This window comes from Anabas testudineus, chromosome 18 (genome assembly GCF_900324465.2).
Source record: "Anabas testudineus chromosome 18, fAnaTes1.2, whole genome shotgun sequence".
Classification (NCBI taxonomy): domain Eukaryota; kingdom Metazoa; phylum Chordata; class Actinopteri; order Anabantiformes; family Anabantidae; genus Anabas; species Anabas testudineus.
This window is the reverse complement of record NC_046627.1, coordinates 3,461,317-3,480,689: the sequence shown is the minus strand read 5'-3', so window position 1 is coordinate 3,480,689 and position 19,373 is coordinate 3,461,317. Positions and strand designations below refer to the sequence as shown.

General features: G+C 42.4%; 1 protein-coding gene and 1 long non-coding RNA gene across 2 annotated transcripts; one reads left to right on the top strand and one right to left on the bottom strand.

The window, feature by feature from the left end:
• Positions 1-6,851: 6,851 nt before the first annotated feature.
• Positions 6,852-9,555, bottom strand: LOC113168376 (V-set domain containing T-cell activation inhibitor 1-like). Its single transcript, XM_026369399.1, has 3 exons — positions 9,366-9,555; positions 8,361-8,699; positions 6,852-8,136 (listed from the first exon to the last, which is right to left on the bottom strand). Exons 1-3 carry the CDS (start codon positions 9,439-9,441, stop codon positions 7,922-7,924), a joined length of 630 nt encoding a protein of 209 aa, XP_026225184.1. The 5' UTR covers positions 9,442-9,555; the 3' UTR covers positions 6,852-7,921.
• Positions 9,556-17,239: 7,684 nt separating this feature from the next.
• Positions 17,240-19,069, top strand: LOC117153081. The gene is made up of 3 exons (XR_004463510.1): positions 17,240-17,263; positions 18,461-18,496; positions 18,833-19,069. It is a non-coding gene; the product is annotated as an uncharacterized LOC117153081 (long non-coding RNA).
• Positions 19,070-19,373: the final 304 nt, after the last annotated feature.

The window sequence follows — 19,373 nt, the reverse complement described above, 5'->3', positions numbered from 1 at the left end:
GATACTACGACTACTACACGACGACGACGACGATCGACTAGTACTTACCACTACTATACGACTACGATACTACTGACACCACGACGACCACTATGGACTACACTACGATAGACTACTACCACTGTTTACCTACTACTACTACACTACGTATATGAACACTAACCTACGCTACTCTACTACTACTACAACTACTTATTACTCTACCACTACCACGACGACTACTACCACCACTATCCTACTCGACTACTACCACTACTCACTACGTACTATACGCTACTCTAGACCACGTACTACGACTACTACAATACCCCTCCAACTACCTACCACTCACTACGCCCACTAACTAGCTACTACTGCTTACGCTACGACACGACCTACCACGAACGACCTACTGACCTAACCAACACTACATCTACACACTACTCACTAATACCTACATACTCACTACTACCACACTACGTACTGACCACTACTACCACATTACTACCTACTGGACTCAACTCTGACAACTACTACTTACACTACCACTACCACTACTCGTTACCACACTACTACTACCACTCGACTAACTACTCACTAACCACTACCTTACAACTAATACTACTGTCTACTACACCACTAACCACACTATAATACACTTACTATCTACTATACTACTCTACTACTACTAACCTACGCACTACTACTATACCTAACTCCACTACCACTACTGACTACACTCACGCGTACTAACATCGAACTACTACGCTACTACCGAAAACCACTACTACTCTACTATTACTACCACTACACTATACTACTCTTAATGACACTACTCCGACTACACTCCTATACACTACTGACTGCGACTACACACTATACACACGACTACTCTACTACTACATTACTCACTACCAACCACTACTGCCACTACTGCATTTCACACCTAACTATACCACTACTACTCACTGACTACCACGACTACTACTACACACTAGCTATACTAAATTCACACTCCAACCACTACCACGACACACTCACTCACTAGACTAACCACTACTGCCAACTATACTACTACTCACCTACTACTAACTACTACTACTACACTTTCACGACTACTACTCGACCCAACTACACTACTACTCAACTCTACTACTACATATACGGCACTACTCACTACGTACTAACACTACTACTACTCCTACGTCACACTACCACTACTACTACGATTACTACACTACTACTATGACTAGCTAACTCATACTACTACACTACCACTACGACAGACTACCACTACTCCCAACCACGGCACGACTACACTACCACTACTACCACGACTAAACACTACGACGTCTGATACCACTACACTACTACGTCCTATACTCTATACACGACCACGACACGACTACCACGCCTGACCCTACTACACGCACTACTACTTACTTCACTACTAGACGCATCGCGACAGTACCTACACACTTATATCTCATACACTACTACTCTACTAACTACTATAACTACTACTTCTACACGAACTACCGACGACCACTACCCTACGCACGCACTCTACCGCACTCCTACATACTAACTACTACTAAGACTACCCTATACGACGACTGACTACACACTCACATACGATAACCTACTATTACTATTACGACTACCACTAGACTACTACTACTACTGACGTACTGACACTCCTCTCCTACTGCTATACTGCACGTACGCGGACTACCACGACTTCAGGATAGACCACGACGACTGACGTACTACGACACTACGCGTACGTACCACGACGACTACCGATACCGACGACGACGCCTACGTACAGACATCTACCTACTAACGACACGGTACTACCCACTCACACGTACTCACTAGACTGACCATACGCTAACTACACGTACGACTCCGACATAACCATAACTAACGCGTAAACTAGACGACTAACCACGTACTCTACACGCCACGAACTCTACGACGGCGACACGACCACGACCGCGCCACTACGACCACGGCGACCGCACACTACGACGACGTACGCAGCACGCCGGCGCACCCGAGACATACTCGAACACGACGTACTACTACGTAATACTGACACACGTACGTACTAGCACGACGACGTTATTGTACGCCACTAACCTACGAGCCTAACGACGACGCTACCACACTACGTACTTACGTACTACCTACACCCACGACGCACACTAGCACTACCACCACGACCCTAACACTCGACCACTACTAACTACACTACGTCTCCACGAACGACTACCTACCGAACGCACCTAACTAACCTACCACTACTTACGCTTACTAACTCGACGACACTACCCACGCTATAATACCCTAACACTAACACGCCACACTACACACATACTACAGAGCCTACGACGACTACACCTACTACGACCTGAGACACCCGACGCCACGTCGCGTACCTACACTACGACCACACCACGAACACGACCACTACTTACTACTACACTACCACTAACCATCACTACCACGACCAGTCGTACTGCTAACTACTACTGACTACCAGTACCATGGACGCCGACCACTACGACTACTACGAACACACGAACCACGACCACTACTGCTACCCGACCTACGACTGAGACACTACACTACGTACGTACACTACTACCAGACCACGCACCACACTAGCACTACTACGCACCACACTCACTAGGCTCTAACGTACGCACTATACCACTAACCACATCTCCACTACGAACGACGACTACTACTACGACGACGACTACGTACGACCACTACTACACTAGACTACTACTACTACCTACTACTCTACTCCCTCTTACTACCACTACTAACTACCTACCACTACCACGACCCTACTACCCACGACTAACACGACCAGTAAGACGACCACGTACCACGACGACACCACGACCACGAACCTACACCACGACACACCTACATACTCCACCCACCACACTACACGACCAACGAAACGACCAGACCACTAACCACCGACCCACACACACTCACGACCACACTACACCTACTACGACTACTCTACTACACTACACACGACTACCACTACACATTACCTACTCTACACACTACTATACTACGACTACCACACTACTACTATTACTACCACTACCACTACTACTACTACTACTACTACTACTTCTACTACTACCACTACCGCTACCACTACCACTTCTACCACTGCTACTACTACTACCACTACTACTACTACTACTACTACTACTACTACTACTACTACTACTACTACCACTACTACTACTACTACTACTACTACTACCTACTCCTCCTACTACCTACTACTACCACTTCCACTACTACCACTACCACTACTACCTTACCACTACACTACTACACCCACTAACTACAATACCACCTTACTACTACCACTACACTCACTACTACTACCACTACTACTCTACCACTACCACTACTACTACCACTACCACTACTACCACTTACCACCACTACTACTACCACTACCACTACTACTTCTACTACCACTACTACTACCACTACCACTACTACCACTACCACTACTACTACTACTACTACTACCACTACCACTACTACCACTACCACTACTACTACTACTACTACTACTACTACTACTACTACTACTACTACTACTACTACTACTACTACTACTACTCCTACTACTACTACCACTACTACTACCACTACCACTACTACCACTACCACTACTACTACCACTACCACTACTACTACCACTACCACTACTACCACTACCACTACTACTACCACTACCACTACTACTACTACTACCACTACTACTACCACTACCACTACTACTACCACTACCACTACTACCACTACCACTACCACTACCACTACCACTACTACTACTACTACTCCTACTACTACTACTACTACCACTACTACTACTACTACTCCTACTACTACTACTACTACCACTACTACTACTACTACTACTACTACCACTACTACTACTACTACTACTACTACTACTACTACTACTACCACTACTACCACTACTACTACTACTACTACTACTACTACTACCACTACTACTACTACTACCACTACTACCACTACTACTACTATTACTACCACTACTACTACTACTACTACTACTGCTACTCCTACCACCACTACCACTACTCTTACCACTACTACTACTACTACTACTACTACCACTACTACTACTACTACTACTACTACTACTACCACTACTACTACTACTACTACTACCACTACTACCACTACTACTACTACTACTACTACCACTACTACTACTACTACCACTACTACTACTACTACTACTACTACTACTACTACTACTACTACTACTACTACTACTACCACTACCGCTACCACTACCACTTCTACCACTGCTACTACTACACTACTACTACTACTACTACTACCACTACCACTACTACCACTACTACTACTACTACTACTACTACTACTACTACTACTACTACTACTATTGACAGTAACATGTTGATTCTGTCTGTGCAGCTGCTGACACAGAACCTTTATCAGTGCTTTTATTTATATATATTTATAATTATCAGTGACTTCACTTCCAGACAATGATCCAGCTCCAGTTTATTCAGCAGTGAGAATAACAGCAGACGTCAGTGATGAACCGAACAGGACGAGAGGTAAAGTTGTGTCTTGGTGAAATATCATGGATACTTTATTAAATGTGATGTTTCCTCAGTAACTTTATGGTCTCTGCTTTCATTTAGCTGTGAACAGCTGCGTTCAGTCGCCACTTCATCAGGTTCTTTGTATCTTAGCATCAACCCACATTTATTTATTAACAATTAAGAAACTTTAAATCCTATTAAAACTTTACCGAGTTGATTTTTTCCGTGCTGAATCAAGTTAAGTTGTTGAATACAGTGTTTAGTTTTGCAGATACAAAGTGTGACAATGCAATGAAAAGTGTCTGCGGCTTTTCATAGAAGTGAACCGGTCTGAGTTCATCTTCATGTTTCCTGTCTCAGCTGTAACTTGAGTTCTGACTGGAATTAACGAGAGACGTCACATTTCTCCTACGTTAGCTTCTCTCCATCGACTCCCTGTAAAATCCAGAGCAGACTTTAAACTCCTGTTCCTCATATTTAAATCAGTCTAGTGGTAAAATGTTAAATCTCATGACAAAGTCAAGTTCAGTAGATCAGTGATGAACAGAGCACAGTCGACTGAAATTCATTTTATTATTGTTGTGTTTGTTTTCAGAGTTTCCAGCTGAACCAGACGTCGTCTACTCTTCACTGAGGTCCAGCTTCACACCTTCACACCAGTTCAACCCCTGACGTCCAGCTCATGGTTTCCTCGTCACTAACGTGTCTCCAGCACCAGCTGACACTAATAATGAACCACGTTATTGTTATTTTTAGTTTCAGCTGCTCAGCATGTTTCTCCTAACACGTGATTTCATGTTTGGAGTCTGGACTGTTAGTTCAATGTACAGTGAAGATTAAACGTACGGCAGATTTAAGGGAGTTCAGTAACACTCAGCGCCACCTCCAGGCCTCGAGGAGTGTTACATTACATCTGTTTGATTAACAGTGAGGTACTGAGGAAACAGACCTCACCTGGAAATGACACTGATTGTCCACCATGTATTTATATCCACACATTTAGATATAAATATATACAAAACCTTTATTAGAATGATAAAATGATCCCACAGCTCGACGACTGCTGTTTTCACCTCAACAACCACTAGTTCTTTATTATTATTATGAATGTTTTTACTTTTACACTAAATAAATGGTACATTTCTGATCCCATGGTGAATCACTGGCCTTTTCATTTGAAGCAGCTGGTCAGAGTTTGAGTTTTGATTCTGTTGACAAGCTTCAGAGCAGACAGTTATTTTTCACCTTCATCTTGTTGAACTTCATGTTCTTCACATTTACACACAGAGTGTTTTTATTCTTTAACAACAAACTGTGCTGTTGGTTGTAGCCAGTTATGTCACATTATGTAAAATTAAAATAAATAATCTGAGTAAATAAACAGACTAAAGAGAAACAAACTATATTTACATTTAATCATTTGGTGCTTTTGATCCAAAGCATCTTACAAGTGTCATGTGGAGACGTGAAACTCTAATGTTTCCATGTCAGGAATCAGCCAGTAGATGGCAGAACATCACCACGTCAGCAGAGGAGCTTCTACCACAACATTAAAACACTTCCGCATATACACATCGACAGTGATCATTGAAATAAAGACATTTTATTAATTAAAGACAGATTTTCAGAGGTTTCAGATGTGAACTCTGCTCATGTATCAGAATCTGCAGGAGAACGGGAAACAAACCACAACATGTCAGCTTGACCAGGAAAAACCTTCAGAACAAAACACATAGAGGAACTGAGAAACAGGAAATAAAGATAAGATATTCAGACTCAGCTGTTCCTCAGCTCAGAGTTCACCAGAGAGAAACTAACAGCTGAGTTCAGTGGCTTCATGTTCACAGACAGATAATAAGGTTCTTATTGCTGCAGCTGAACACAGACGAACCTCAGAATAAGTCACTGCAGTGGTATAAATAAAACCTGGTGTCAAGTCTTCTCCTGTGTCAGCTGTGGGTTTTATTTCCTGACTAGTTACCTGGTTAATATTTCAGTTAAACCATTTCATTTCTATCTTAAGACACAGAGGAGAGTCAGTTTCCAACAACCTGCTTCACAGTAAACACTCCACCTACAGTTTGACGTCAGGACTCTGAGTCTGTTCTCACAACATGAAAATGAAAAACAAACACGAACGTGATTCAACAAGAGTCTTAAACTCCTAAATATTCCCTTAATAAGGATCTGGACTGATGATATTCAGACATGTTCTCATTGAACAAACAATCTTTAATCCTGAGTTCACATGTTTTGTTGAGGCAACTCAAAGGACTGTGTTGACTTTAAAAGGAAAATACAGCAAAGCTCAGTGTTGAGCTTTGATAAACAGTAGATTAAACCACATCTCACACAAAAGGTCAGAACATAAAAAGGACGGACAAAGGAGGCGACCACAGAGCAGTTTTCCACACCTGCTGCTCCTGTTCCGAACAGGCGGGTGGAAAAATCCCTCCAGGTGCTCGTTAGTGGCTCATTGATGGATCAGCAGCTGCCTCTACTACCAGGGAACACAGGGAGTTACTGGGCATTTAGAGAGGCTGGAACATCAGTGTAAATGATGCTGGTGATTAATGATGCTCTGCAGAGCTCCTTCTATATGTACATGAGGCTGGGTCTTTGTTCTCAAATGCAAATTTAGTTTTTGTGTTTGCAAAGAAATAAGCACGTATTTGTTGTTTTAGGTCTAAACAACAGGCTGAGAGGGTTGGAGGAGAGAGTGAGTGAGAACATCAGTGTGTCTACACAGAGCTCCTCTGTAAAGGACAATAAACATGTAACAACAGAGACTCAGAAGAAACGACAAGAAAAAGTCAGATATGACTTTAAAATGAATTAAAACATGAACATTCAAACCTGAGCAGCCTCTGGATGATATTTTACCAGGGATTCTGCTGAGCTGTGCAGTGTTTTATAAACCTACTCCGCTGTCTGGACACGCCACATGTTCTGTTTCAGATAAGACGGGTGTGAACATGTTAACGGCTCAGCTACAGCTTCTAGTAAACAAACCTGTAGACAACACGGTCGACGAGCTGCTGCTGGTGAAAGACATTTTTTATTTAACCTGGAAACTGTTAAAACATCAACAATGTTTGTTAAAGACACAAAATAAGTATAAAAGTGAAATAAGGTGCATTGAAATGTTGCATCAAAACATATAAGATTCTTAATTTGACACATAATCTTTTGCTGTACAAACATTTGTGAGCCTGGAGCTGGTTAATTGAAACGAACAGTCACTGATCACAAGAGCAGAGACTGAAGAGATCTGAGACATTTTACACCTGCTGTTGTTCACCTGCTTTTTCAGGAGGCGGCTGGTACGAAGTCGGCTTGTGATGTTTTTTAAAGATGATAAAACCAAGAAAACCAATAAAACAGAGAACCAGAGCAGACACACCGGCGACAAGTCCAACATTTACAACCTCTCTTCCTCCATCTTCAACGACCTTCGCCGTCTTTCCTTCATCCTCAGTGTTTCCAGCTGCATCACCTGTAGATGAGAAGCAGCAGTGAGTCAGCAGGTGTCAGGTAGGTGATGAGTGAAGAACACAACAGAATCCATTTCCTCTTCAAACTCCTGTCAGACATTATCTACTGCACTTTGATCCCATCACTCATACCAGCTGTTTTCTACAAAGTCTCATCAACACCAACATCTGATCTGTGATGTTTCACTCTCACATCAACAACCAGGAAGTCGTCTCGTCAACCCACCTGAGTTGCCGTCAACCTTCAGGGTGATGCTGCTGCTGTAACGTTCTGTGCTGCTCACAATGATTCGACACTCGTATGTTTCACTATCACTGACACTGACGTTCTTCAGAATAACAGACACGTCTCCGTCCTTCATCTGTGGATCTTTCAGCTCCACTCGACCACGATAAGACTGATGTTGGTACTTGTCGTAAGAGCGTTCGTTGCGGTAGAAGAAAACATAATCATCTGACTCCAGGTCAGATCTGCTCCACTCCAGCACTGTGATGGAAACAGCTCTGGGAGCTCGGCACTGAAGAGTGACATCGTCTCCAGGTTTTCCAGTTATATGTGTCTGAGCTGAACAAGAGAAGAAAGGAAAATTCACAAATAGTTAGAAAAAAATTTAATATTCAACTAAATGAATTGAATCCAACATAATTTAGAGTTAGGGAAACATATGCTGTTATGGTTTTTATCTTCCATCAATGACAAACGTGCAGATGATGAAGATAACAGATGGAAAAGAGGCTCAGAGTCGCTGCACACCTGTATTTATCACCTGTTGTTTTTATGTATATATGATTAAAAGTTCCTCTGATAAGATAAGAGACAACGGTGCATCTGCAAAATGCTTTGTGCAGCTGAACCCGGGAAAGTCAATAATTTATAATCTTGCTAAAACACTTTCACTTTTCATTTCATACGTTTCATTTGTTATTTTAACATTTCGATGTTTTCTTTCGTCTGTTTTTTTACTTTCTGTTTAATATTAACTCAGTTTGTGACATATGTTCATCGTCTAAGTTGCCTCCTGTTGTTATTGTTATTGTTCTTGCTGCATACACTCACACACACTCACACACACACTCACACACACACTCACACACACTCACACACACTCACACACACTCACACACACTCACACACACTCACACACACCCTGAACTTCGACATTTGAATTCTCCATTGTTGACCTGACTCCAACATGAACGAGTCTTCTCCCTCCGAGCAAACTCAGCTCACCTGCAAATGCAGAGTTCCCACAGAACAACAGGAAACACGAAGAACCCACGATTGACACGATTAAAACGAATGACATCTCTGCAAAAAATGCCAAAAGAAAAGCAAAGTGGCTGCTGTTTGAGAAACGTCCTCTCAGTCTTTAGTAAACAACTTTCAGTTTCCTGCACCGACTGCAGAGAGACCACAGAAACATAGTGAGAGGTTCAGGTGCAGTCCGACAATCAACTTCTCACTACACTGTGTTCACTCACAGTTACAGCAGCTCTGCAAACAGCCATCTGTACACAACTCAAACAGCATTTAAAGGAGTTTCCTCAGATTTTATCCTTCCTAAATACACAAACCTCTGAATGCAACACACTATAACCTCAGCTCGTACATGTTACTGTTGATGTCCAAACACATGATGTTTACACCTCTGTGGCTTTTTACTTTCTACTGGAAATTAGTCTCTACATCTGTGTAAATAGTCATTTTGGTTAAAAACACGTTTCTTTTACTTCCTGCTCACATGAATGGAGATAAAACAATTAAAACCTATATAATCCCACTCATCACTGTCCATTAGTCTCTGGTTAGGGGGAGTTTCCTGTCTCCTCCTCGCACTTTGCTCTTTAATCTTCCCGACAGATTAAAGATTTACAGACATCAGCCACATTATAGATTTATTTACATCCCTCTCACTGTGAAACAGTCCGTGTGTTTGTTGTTAATTGACTGAATACTCAGCATTTAATTCTGTTCAGTCATTTAAAGCAACATTAGCAGCATTAGCAACATTAGCAACATTAGCTCACCTGTTCACTGTGTCAGGACACATTCAGTCGGTTCTTGGGGAATAAACAGCTTCGTGTCAGTGTGGTACTAAAGCTGTCAGGTCTCCCTGGCTGCCTGATGTACATGTTAACTTACTCCCATCACCTGGAGTCAGATCCCGGCTCGGTTCGTCCGTCTCTCTGTCGGCATTTCACACCGGACGCTAGCTTAACTTAGCTTAGCTTAACTTAGCTTAGCATTAGCACAGATGCTAAGGTGGAAACTCCTCACAGAATAAATCCAAAGAGCGAATAAAACTCCTCCGTTTAAACAACATCCGACCGCAGCTGTCTGTACAGTTATGTCCAGAAACCAGGACACCGGCCTGTGAGACACCAGAGGAGCAGCACAGGTCCATCCCGGTCCAGTCCTCCACGCCGGTCCGTCTGAGGCTGGATACGGAACCTCCGGAGGACCAAAAACCAAACCCACCCCGTCAGCAGCATGGTGCGTTCAGGGGAAAGACAGGCAGGTGTTGATATTTAAACAGTGCAACACAGCTCAGGGGGGGACCAGAACTTAGTTGTACACATTTAATTGTGTTTCTATTTCATTCTACTTTACTTTTTACTGGACTGCGTTTATATAATGGTTTTACAGATTCCTATTAAAAGGAATGTAAACAATAATTACACTGCAGTCAAATGTCATTTAAAAGCACTTCACAGTGTTTAAGGTTGAAGACCTTACAAAATATAACTGTATACAGAATTATATAGAAAACCCAACAACACCACTTGAGCAGCACCAGGAGACAGTGGAGACGAAACGTCTTTAAAGATGGAATAACTTTTTAATAACTTTTTTTTTTTTGCACATTTTCTTTGAAATGTAGTGAAAATAGAAAGTTGTTTTCAGCCGTTTTAATCCACTTCTTGTTTTTGAGTCACTCACAGACCTTCTGTTGTTGCACTGGGACTTTTTTTTTTCTGCAGCCCACAACCGAACATCTTGTGACTAAAATAACTGCATCGTGGTTGTTTTCCTCCACAAACCAGTGACATTGTAGTTTACTAAAGGTTTTTGTATGAGTCCCAGCAAATGCTGGTACCAGATGGAAACAAATTCCTTCCAGGAATTTTTGAGATACAAGGATGGGACATACATGAGGTCACTGTAACCTTGATCTTTGACCTTTGGACCACTTGGCCTTTGTTGTTTCCCCTCACTGTCTGAATCTCTGTTAACTTTTGATATTAAAACCTGAATTTAAACCCTTTTACTCAACTGACTTCTCCTGTGTTTGCATTTGTGACTGTCTCTATTTCTTTTAAGAAAAAAAAAAACGCTTTGCTTAAAGACAAATGTTGAAATCAGAAAGCACATAGTTGTTATTTAAGAGTAAATAAATATATGAATAAAAATAAAAATTGGACATAATAACAATAAAAAACATCATCCAAACCTAATCTGTGACTTGACATGTTTGTGTCTTTGAGCCGTTTGCTGTATTAATTTGTGCTGAACAGTTAAAAGTTGATGGTTGTAGATGTTGTAGATGTTGTTTGTAGGGAACTGTTCAGATTTTGGACATTGTGAGTTCTTACTTGTTCTAACAGGGCACCTCATGAGCTTATTATAAAAAGAGACTGTAGTTAAATGTCACTTAAACAGGAATCCCAAAGCACATTTTGGTTGGATTAAATGTCATGAGAAGTCATGTTCTACATGAGGTTTAATGTCTTGTTGTGATTTTCTCACTTTTTTCATTGTCCTGGCAAGATGTCAGCAAAAGCCACAAAATAACACACACACGCGTATAAAATTAGTCAGATCTCAAAGCTTCACCTCTGTTCCCCTCGTTAGGTGTGAAATGTGCAACACAAATGTACAGCAGCTGTTTGCAGCTTTTTACAGAGGTTCTGATTTACTGTGTGATCATTTTATTTGTCCATCTGTCACCTTCAGACAGACAGAGTTTGGACATTATGAGTTCTAACAGAACACCCCATGATCTTTATTATAAGAAGATATATTAGTAAAATGTCACTTTACCAAAGCAGCTCAGCAGTTTTAATGTCATCCTGGCTGAATGAGATCTTCTCTGGAGACTTATTTTATTTTATTTTATTTAATTTGAGGCCACAGCATCACATAGTTCATGAGGATGTGGCACCAAGATCAAAAGATGAAGAGAAGCCAGAGTAGAGGACTTTTTTACCCAGAAGCAAGAAGAAAGAGGGAGGATACGAACCTCAGAAATGAAAGAGGCTACGATATGAGATAGTAGCTGAAAGACGAAGCAGTAGCTTTTAGAGGAAAAGTCACTTTATGTGTATAAGGTCAAATTCAACAGCACCCACCAACTGTTGAATCTTTATGACTCACAAGAGTTTTCTGATTTCATGTGAACGTTAACCATAAACAAAACTTTTTGCAGAATTAAAATATTTGTTTTAACTTTTAGTAAGTAACTGTTCAAACCCAGGCAATTTTCTTCCCGTCCACTAGTCAAAGTTTGTACAAACAGAGAGATTTGTACAACACAGAGTGTTGGTCGATTAAAATAACTCATCTTCATTTACACACAGTCAACAGTTCCAAAGTCCAAGTGTTCTTTTGGTTATTTATTTATTTTACTACCTTTGGTAACCTCGACACGTTTTGCTAGTGTCCAAACCAAAACCTTCACTGACACAACAGCACATAAAGCAGGAAATATAACATTACAAACAGCAAAAAGCTAATAAGATAGAACTGGTCCTACAGTTACAAAACTCACTGGTGTTTACTGATGACCTGACGATAACAGGTCAGGATGAGTTCAGAAGTGCACAAGGCTGAAGTTGCTGCTCAGATTCAGCCAAATACTGTAAAGCTGATCGACAGAGCTTCTTTGCAGGTGGATAATGACCCAAATAGTAATTACCCATGAGTCTCAAGGCAAAACAAATGGGAGATTCTTCAATAGGAAAGCAGCTTTTTACTCATCAGACCAGACAGAAGGCAGAAAGACCCAGAAACACGCAGCACCTGAAGGCAGCTGCAGAGAAGGCCCGGAAAGTCAGGACAATATCTATAAAGGATGTTTATTCAAGAAGCAGTTTGTAATGATGCTAGTTTGTTTTGTTATTCATGAGCCTCCAGAAACTGGATTTTATGATATATGAACCTGACTGCATGTATGAAATATTGAAGTAACTGCAGTGTGACATTACAACTCCCACGAGCATTAGCTGCACACAGTGTTTGCTCAACCATCAGCCAATCAGTAAAGGCTGAATAACTGTGTATTCTTTGCTTTTCTCATTCTTATCATTGATCTTGTTAAATCAGCTAGACAAACAGATTTCCTGCCTCTTCCGAGTGCCACAAGTTATAATCTGACTGAAAACTTTGAGTGTTGTGGACACAGTGGGCATGTTTGGTTGGGGTGTTGGTGAGAACCTAACGCAGGTTAGTCTGTCTCATCAGGACATCACACACTGCTTGTCCTCTGGACTTGGTCATAGTGAGATCTTTGTCCGCCCTGCTGTGCCAAGCCTGTCGGTCGTTCTCGGCTGTTTTATCTTCTGGCTCTATGTTTCTTTTTAGTAAAAAAAATAAAAATGCAATTGCAATGTTTCTGTTAACGGCAAAAGACAAAACCACTGAAACTAAACTGAGCTACACAGAGGAAGAAGGAGGGTTTATTTCCTGAGCTCTACAATAGTCTTGATCTCACATCACTATGAGTTACAATGGGACAAAGATTCAAGATTCAAGATTCAAGATTCAAAAAACTTTATTAATCCCAGAGGGAAATTGTTTTGCCTCATTACCATTGTTCTCAAAACAGACAGAAAGAAAAGGAACCACAACCAGGAAAGATCCAACACCAACATAAATACACAAACATAAATACACAATAACATCAATACTGAAAAAGTCAATATATATACAGAATATGTAAAATAGAAAATAGATAAATGAAATTGGGTCACAAGTATATGACAGTTTCACTTCCCCAACCCCTTACAGAGGGGGGAGGAATTGTACAGATTGATGGCCACAGGTAGAAAGGATCTCCTGTGGCGCTCTGTGGAGCATTTAATGTTAATAAGTCTTTGGCTGAACGTGCTCCTCTGTCCAACCAACACACTGTGCAGTGGGTGGGAGGGGTTGTCCAAGATTGAGAGGAGTTTGGACAGCATCCTCCTCTCAGCCACAACATGTAGAGGGTCCAGCTCCACCCCCAGAACAGAGCCAGCCCTCCTAATCAGCTTGTTTAGTCTGTTAGTGTCTGCCACCTTCATGTTGCTGCCCCAGCAGACCACAGCATAAAAGATGACACTGGCCACCACAGACTCATAAAACATCCGCAGCATGGTGCTGCAGACGTTGAAGGACCTGAGTCTCCTCAGGAAGTACATCCGGCTCTGAGCCTTCCTGTACAATGCTGATGAGTTTTTGGTCTAGTCCAGTTTGTTGTCCAAGTACACTCCCAGGTATTTGTACTCGGACACGACCTCCACCTCCTCCCCCTGAATAGAGAGAGGGATGACAGGACTCCCAGATTTCCTGAAGTCCATCACCAGCTCCTTTGTTTTATTGATGTTCAGTTGCAGATGGTTGAGTCCACACCAGTCAACAAAACTGTCCACCACTCCACGGTACTCTGTGACATCTCCACCCCTAATACATCCTACAACTGCAGAGTCATCAGAGAACTTCTGAAGATGACAGGACTCTGAGTTGTACCTGAAGTCTGAGGTGTACAGGGTGAAGAGGAATGGAGACAGAACTGTCCCCTGTGGAGCACCTGTGCTACAGACCACAGTGTCAGACACACAGTTCTGCAGGCGGACGTACTGTGGGCGGTTAGTGAGGTAGTCCATGATCCAGGAAATCAGGGGAGTGTTGACCTGCATGTTTTTTAATTTCTCTCCCAGCAGTGCAGGCCGGATGGTGTTGAATGCACTGGAGAAATCAAAAAACATGATCCTCACTAAGCCCCCAGGCTTGTCCAGGTGGGTGTAGGTGCGATGTAGAAGGTGTATGATGGCATCATCCACTCCAATATGGGGTTGATAAGCAAACTGGAGGGGGTCAAGTGAGGGTTTGACCAGAGGTCGGAGGGACTCCAGGATCAGCCTCTCAAAAGCCTTCATGATGTGTGATGTCAGAGCCACTGGTCTGAAGTCATTGAGGACTCTGGGACGTGGCGTCTTATTCACTGGAACCAGGCACGACTTTTTCCACCCTAGAGGAACTCTCTCCAGGTGCAGGCTGAGATTGAAGATGTGTTGGAGAACAACACATAGCTGAGGAGCACAGGCTTTCAGCACCCTTGGGCTGACTCCATCAGGACCTGCAGCCTTTGTGGGATGAAGCCTGTGCAGCTCTCTTCTCACCTGCTCAGCTGAGATTGTTAGGGTGGTGGCTGAGTCGTGTGGGGGAGGGACTGAGGAGCAGTTGGTGAACTGAAGTGGGCTCTGTGGATCAGCCTGGAATCGATTGAAAAAATTATTCAATTCATTGGCTCGGTCCACTGTCCCCACATTCTCCTGGCTGCTGGACTTGTAGCCAGTGATGGTCCTCATACCCCTCCAAACCTCCCTGGTATTGTTCTGTTGAAGACTCTGTTCCAGTTTTCTCCTGTAAGTCTCCTTCCCCTCCCTGATCTTGACAGACAACAGTCTCTGGACCCTCTTTGCTGCCTCCCTGTCTCCTGATCTGAATGCCTTCTTTTTTTCATTCAGGATGGCTTTGATGTCTTGAGTGACCCAGGGCTTATTGTTTGGGAAGCAGCAAATGGTTTTTGTGGGTACGTGGGTGTCCACACAGAAATTAATGTAGTCAGAGATGCAGTCCGTCAGTCCATCAATGTCCTCACCATGAGGTTCACAGAGAGTCTTCCAGTCTGTCTCTTCAAAGCATCCCTGCAGGGCAAGGTGTGCCCCCTCTGTCCACCTCTTTACAGTTTTAATGGTGGCAGGCTGCCTCTGAACCAAAGGTGTGTATTGTGGGATGAGATGTACCAGGTTGTGATCCGACTTTCCCAGAGGGGGGAGGGCAGTGGAGCTGTAGGCATCTTTAACATTAGCATACATCAGGTCCAGTGTCCTCTCCCCCCTGGTGGGACAGCTCACAAACTGGGTAAAGGTAGGAAGTGTCTTATTAAGGGTGGTGTGGTTAAAGTCTCCAGAGATCATAAAGAAGGCGTCAGGGTGTCTGGTCTGCAGGCTGGAGGTGACCGTCTGAATGACGTCACACGCAGCAGCGGCGTTAGCGGATGGAGGAACGTAAACAGATTAATATGGAGTGAGAAAACTCTCTGGGCAAATAATATGGACGAAGTCCCACAGCCAAAAGTTCAATATCAGGGCTGCAGACACGCTCTTTCACAGTTACATGACCAGGATGGCTCCACCTGTTGTTAATGAGAACATCAACCCCCCCTCCTCTCCTCTTACCGCTCTCCTCTCTCCTCCTGTCCCAGCTCACGGTGCTAAAACCGTCTATATTAACACTGGAGTCAGGAATACCATCATGCAGCCATGTCTCTGTGAAACACATCAAACTACACTCTGTAAAGATTTTCTCCATCCTCACTAGAGCTGTCAGTTCGTCCATTTTATTGTCCAGTGATCTCACATTACCCATAATCAGAGAGGGGAGATGAGGTTTGAATCTTCTCACCTTCTCTCTGCGCATCGCTCTTCTCCGTTCCTTATTTCCTCCTTGTTGTTTTTTGCCTCCCCTACATCCCCTCGTTGTCCTTCTTCTGATCTCCTCTGGGATGTTTAAAGTCCCGGACAAAGTTTGATCCTTTACTCCGGCCGTCCTCAGTAAGATCAGCTGATCCCGGGTGTAAACAAAGGAGCTGGCTCCATGGTGATGGAGCAGCTGTTGCGCTCCGGTCTTTCGGATTAGTGAGAGTATGAAACCAAAGGTAAAAACGGAGATAAAAACTCTCTCGAACAACATGATGTGAGAGGGTAGAACTTAATTTCAAAACTAGTAACTTATCTACACAAAAGGAATAAAAATAATAAGATAAAATACAGAAAAAGACATCACAAGATGAGAACAGCGGTAAATCGGCTGCAGCAAGGCTCGCGCCTGCGCACTACTAGAAACACCTTTTCTGTGGCTTCTCTGTAAGTACAACTGGTTTTGTTGTGTGTTTTTATTCATACAGCTTCCAAAGAGAGTTTCTTACTTTGAAGTTGCTGCCAGAAAAACATTTTTAAAAAGTTGGATCAAAGACATGTTTCATGTTGCGTCACACCACTGGTTCTTTTAACAACGCTGTTTGCTCAGTGTTTGGGAACAGAGGAGATCACTTTAGTTTTGAAAGCCACTGGTTTTCCAATTCTTGCTTTTACTCTGAGTTATTAAATAATTATATAAATTATAAATTAATTTTTTTGCTTCATGATGCTGCACATGTTTTCAGTGGGTCAGTTACAGATGAGGGCTGCAGACCAGACTCTTTTACTACAGAGCCACGCTGTTACAATACATGCAGAGTGTAGTTCAGCATCATCTTCATGAAATAAGCAAAGACATCACTGAATCTGGCTTTTTACTGCAAAAAAACAAGAAACTAAGTTGGACGCTGCGTCTTCTTTGCAGCCTGGAGAATGCAGTGTTCATGATTTCCAAAAAGAATTGAAATCTAATACAGCACCATCTCTTAATCCTGTTTATATGTTTTTCCCAGCTTGAGTTTTATCTTGCATTTGTGGATGCAGCATCAAATCATGTTCACTGACAGTGGATTTCAGAGCTCGTGCAGAACTAAATGTTAGTGCAGAGCTGCCTGTGGCTCATGGAGCAAATGTATTTACACAGAGAAACTCAAATCGTTGAGTTTACCCGTGCAGCTTGGCACAGAGTGGTGACCCTCACCTCATCCTCACTTCTTGCTCAGCCTCTCTGTGATGCTCTTTTTTTACCCCGTTATCAAATCAATCAGTTGCTAATTTAGTTGATTCATCCCATTTTACAGGAACAGAAAGATGTTTTATCGTCTGAGATCTAACCACTCAACGTAATGTTATCTCTGATTTAGTGAAATAATGTTGCAAACAAACCTCAGCAGACTTAAACAACAGTTTCACCTCCTGTCTCATAAAGTCTGTTAAAGGTTTAATTATTAATCAGGTTTTGTCTGTTAATCCAGGTAAGTTAATAAACATTAACCACTGACTGACAGTCTCACACAGATTCAACATTTTCAGACTTTCACTATTCAGATGCTTTTGAGAACGACAATCACAGATCAAGCATATTGATCAAAACATGTTTATTAAATCTCAACCAAACCAACCAATTTCATTTTTTTTTCCCAGATCTGACGTTACTGTTCTGCAGCCCAACAAACCAAGGTTAGTTGATGCATTCAATGACAAACTAAAACTGAAAGGATAAAAACGTATGTTCAGTGTTTTTTTCTTGGTGAACAGGTTTTGGTCTGTTTTGTGAGACATTTGTAGTTTATGCATTTTATGTATTTGGTTTCTTGCTGAGAGTTAGCTTAGATTGACATCACTGCTTAGATCCAGATACAGAATCTGTTTGTGTTACAAACTTCAATCATCTGTTTTGGTGTCAGATGGTTTGAAGTTATGAATCTATTGCAGAAATTGCACAAAACTGAACTCAGAGTTTCAGAATCAGGCTGTTCACCATGTTTTATTCAAAAAATTATTCAATCCTTCCAGTTCGTCTGACTGTGAGTCCCAGCAGATCTCAGCTGTTTAAAGGAGAATCTGTGTTTCTGAGCTGTGAGGAGGACGACAGCTCTGCTGGATGGACACTGAGGAGGAACACAACCAAAGACACCAGAGCTGAGTGTGATGAGTGGGGAAAACCAGCTGGTTCTTCTTGTAACCTCAGCTACAGCTTACCATCGGAGAGTGGAGTTTACTGGTGTGAGTCCAGAGAGGGATCAACCAGTAGCATCATCAACATCACTGTCTCTGGTAAGATCAGACTGTGGAGTTAGTGTTGATGAGTCTGTGTGGAAATGGATGAAATGCTGTAGTTTGTCTCTGTGTTGAGGTGGATCAGTGATCCTGCAGAGTCCTGTCCTCCCTGTGATGGAGGGACATGATGTCACTCTGCACTGTCAAACAAAGAGCCCTCCCTCCAAGCTCCCAGCTGATTTCTATAAAGATGGCTCCCTCATCAGGACTGAGCCTACAGGTCACATGACCATCCACCATGTTACCAAGTCTGATGAAGGCCTCTACAAGTGTCACA

Excerpts from the sequence above, each read along its gene's own strand:
- LOC113168376 (XM_026369399.1), bottom strand. The coding sequence starts at position 9,441 with ATGTCATTCGTTTTAATCGTGTCAATCGTGGGTTCTTCGTGTTTCCTG. Across the intron at positions 8,700-9,365 it reads TGGGAACTCTGCATTTGCAG|CTCAGACACATATAACTGGA; the intron begins GTGAGCTGAGTT and ends TCTCTTGTTCAG. Across the intron at positions 8,137-8,360 it reads GAAGGTTGACGGCAACTCAG|GTGATGCAGCTGGAAACACT; the intron begins GTGGGTTGACGA and ends TCTCATCTACAG.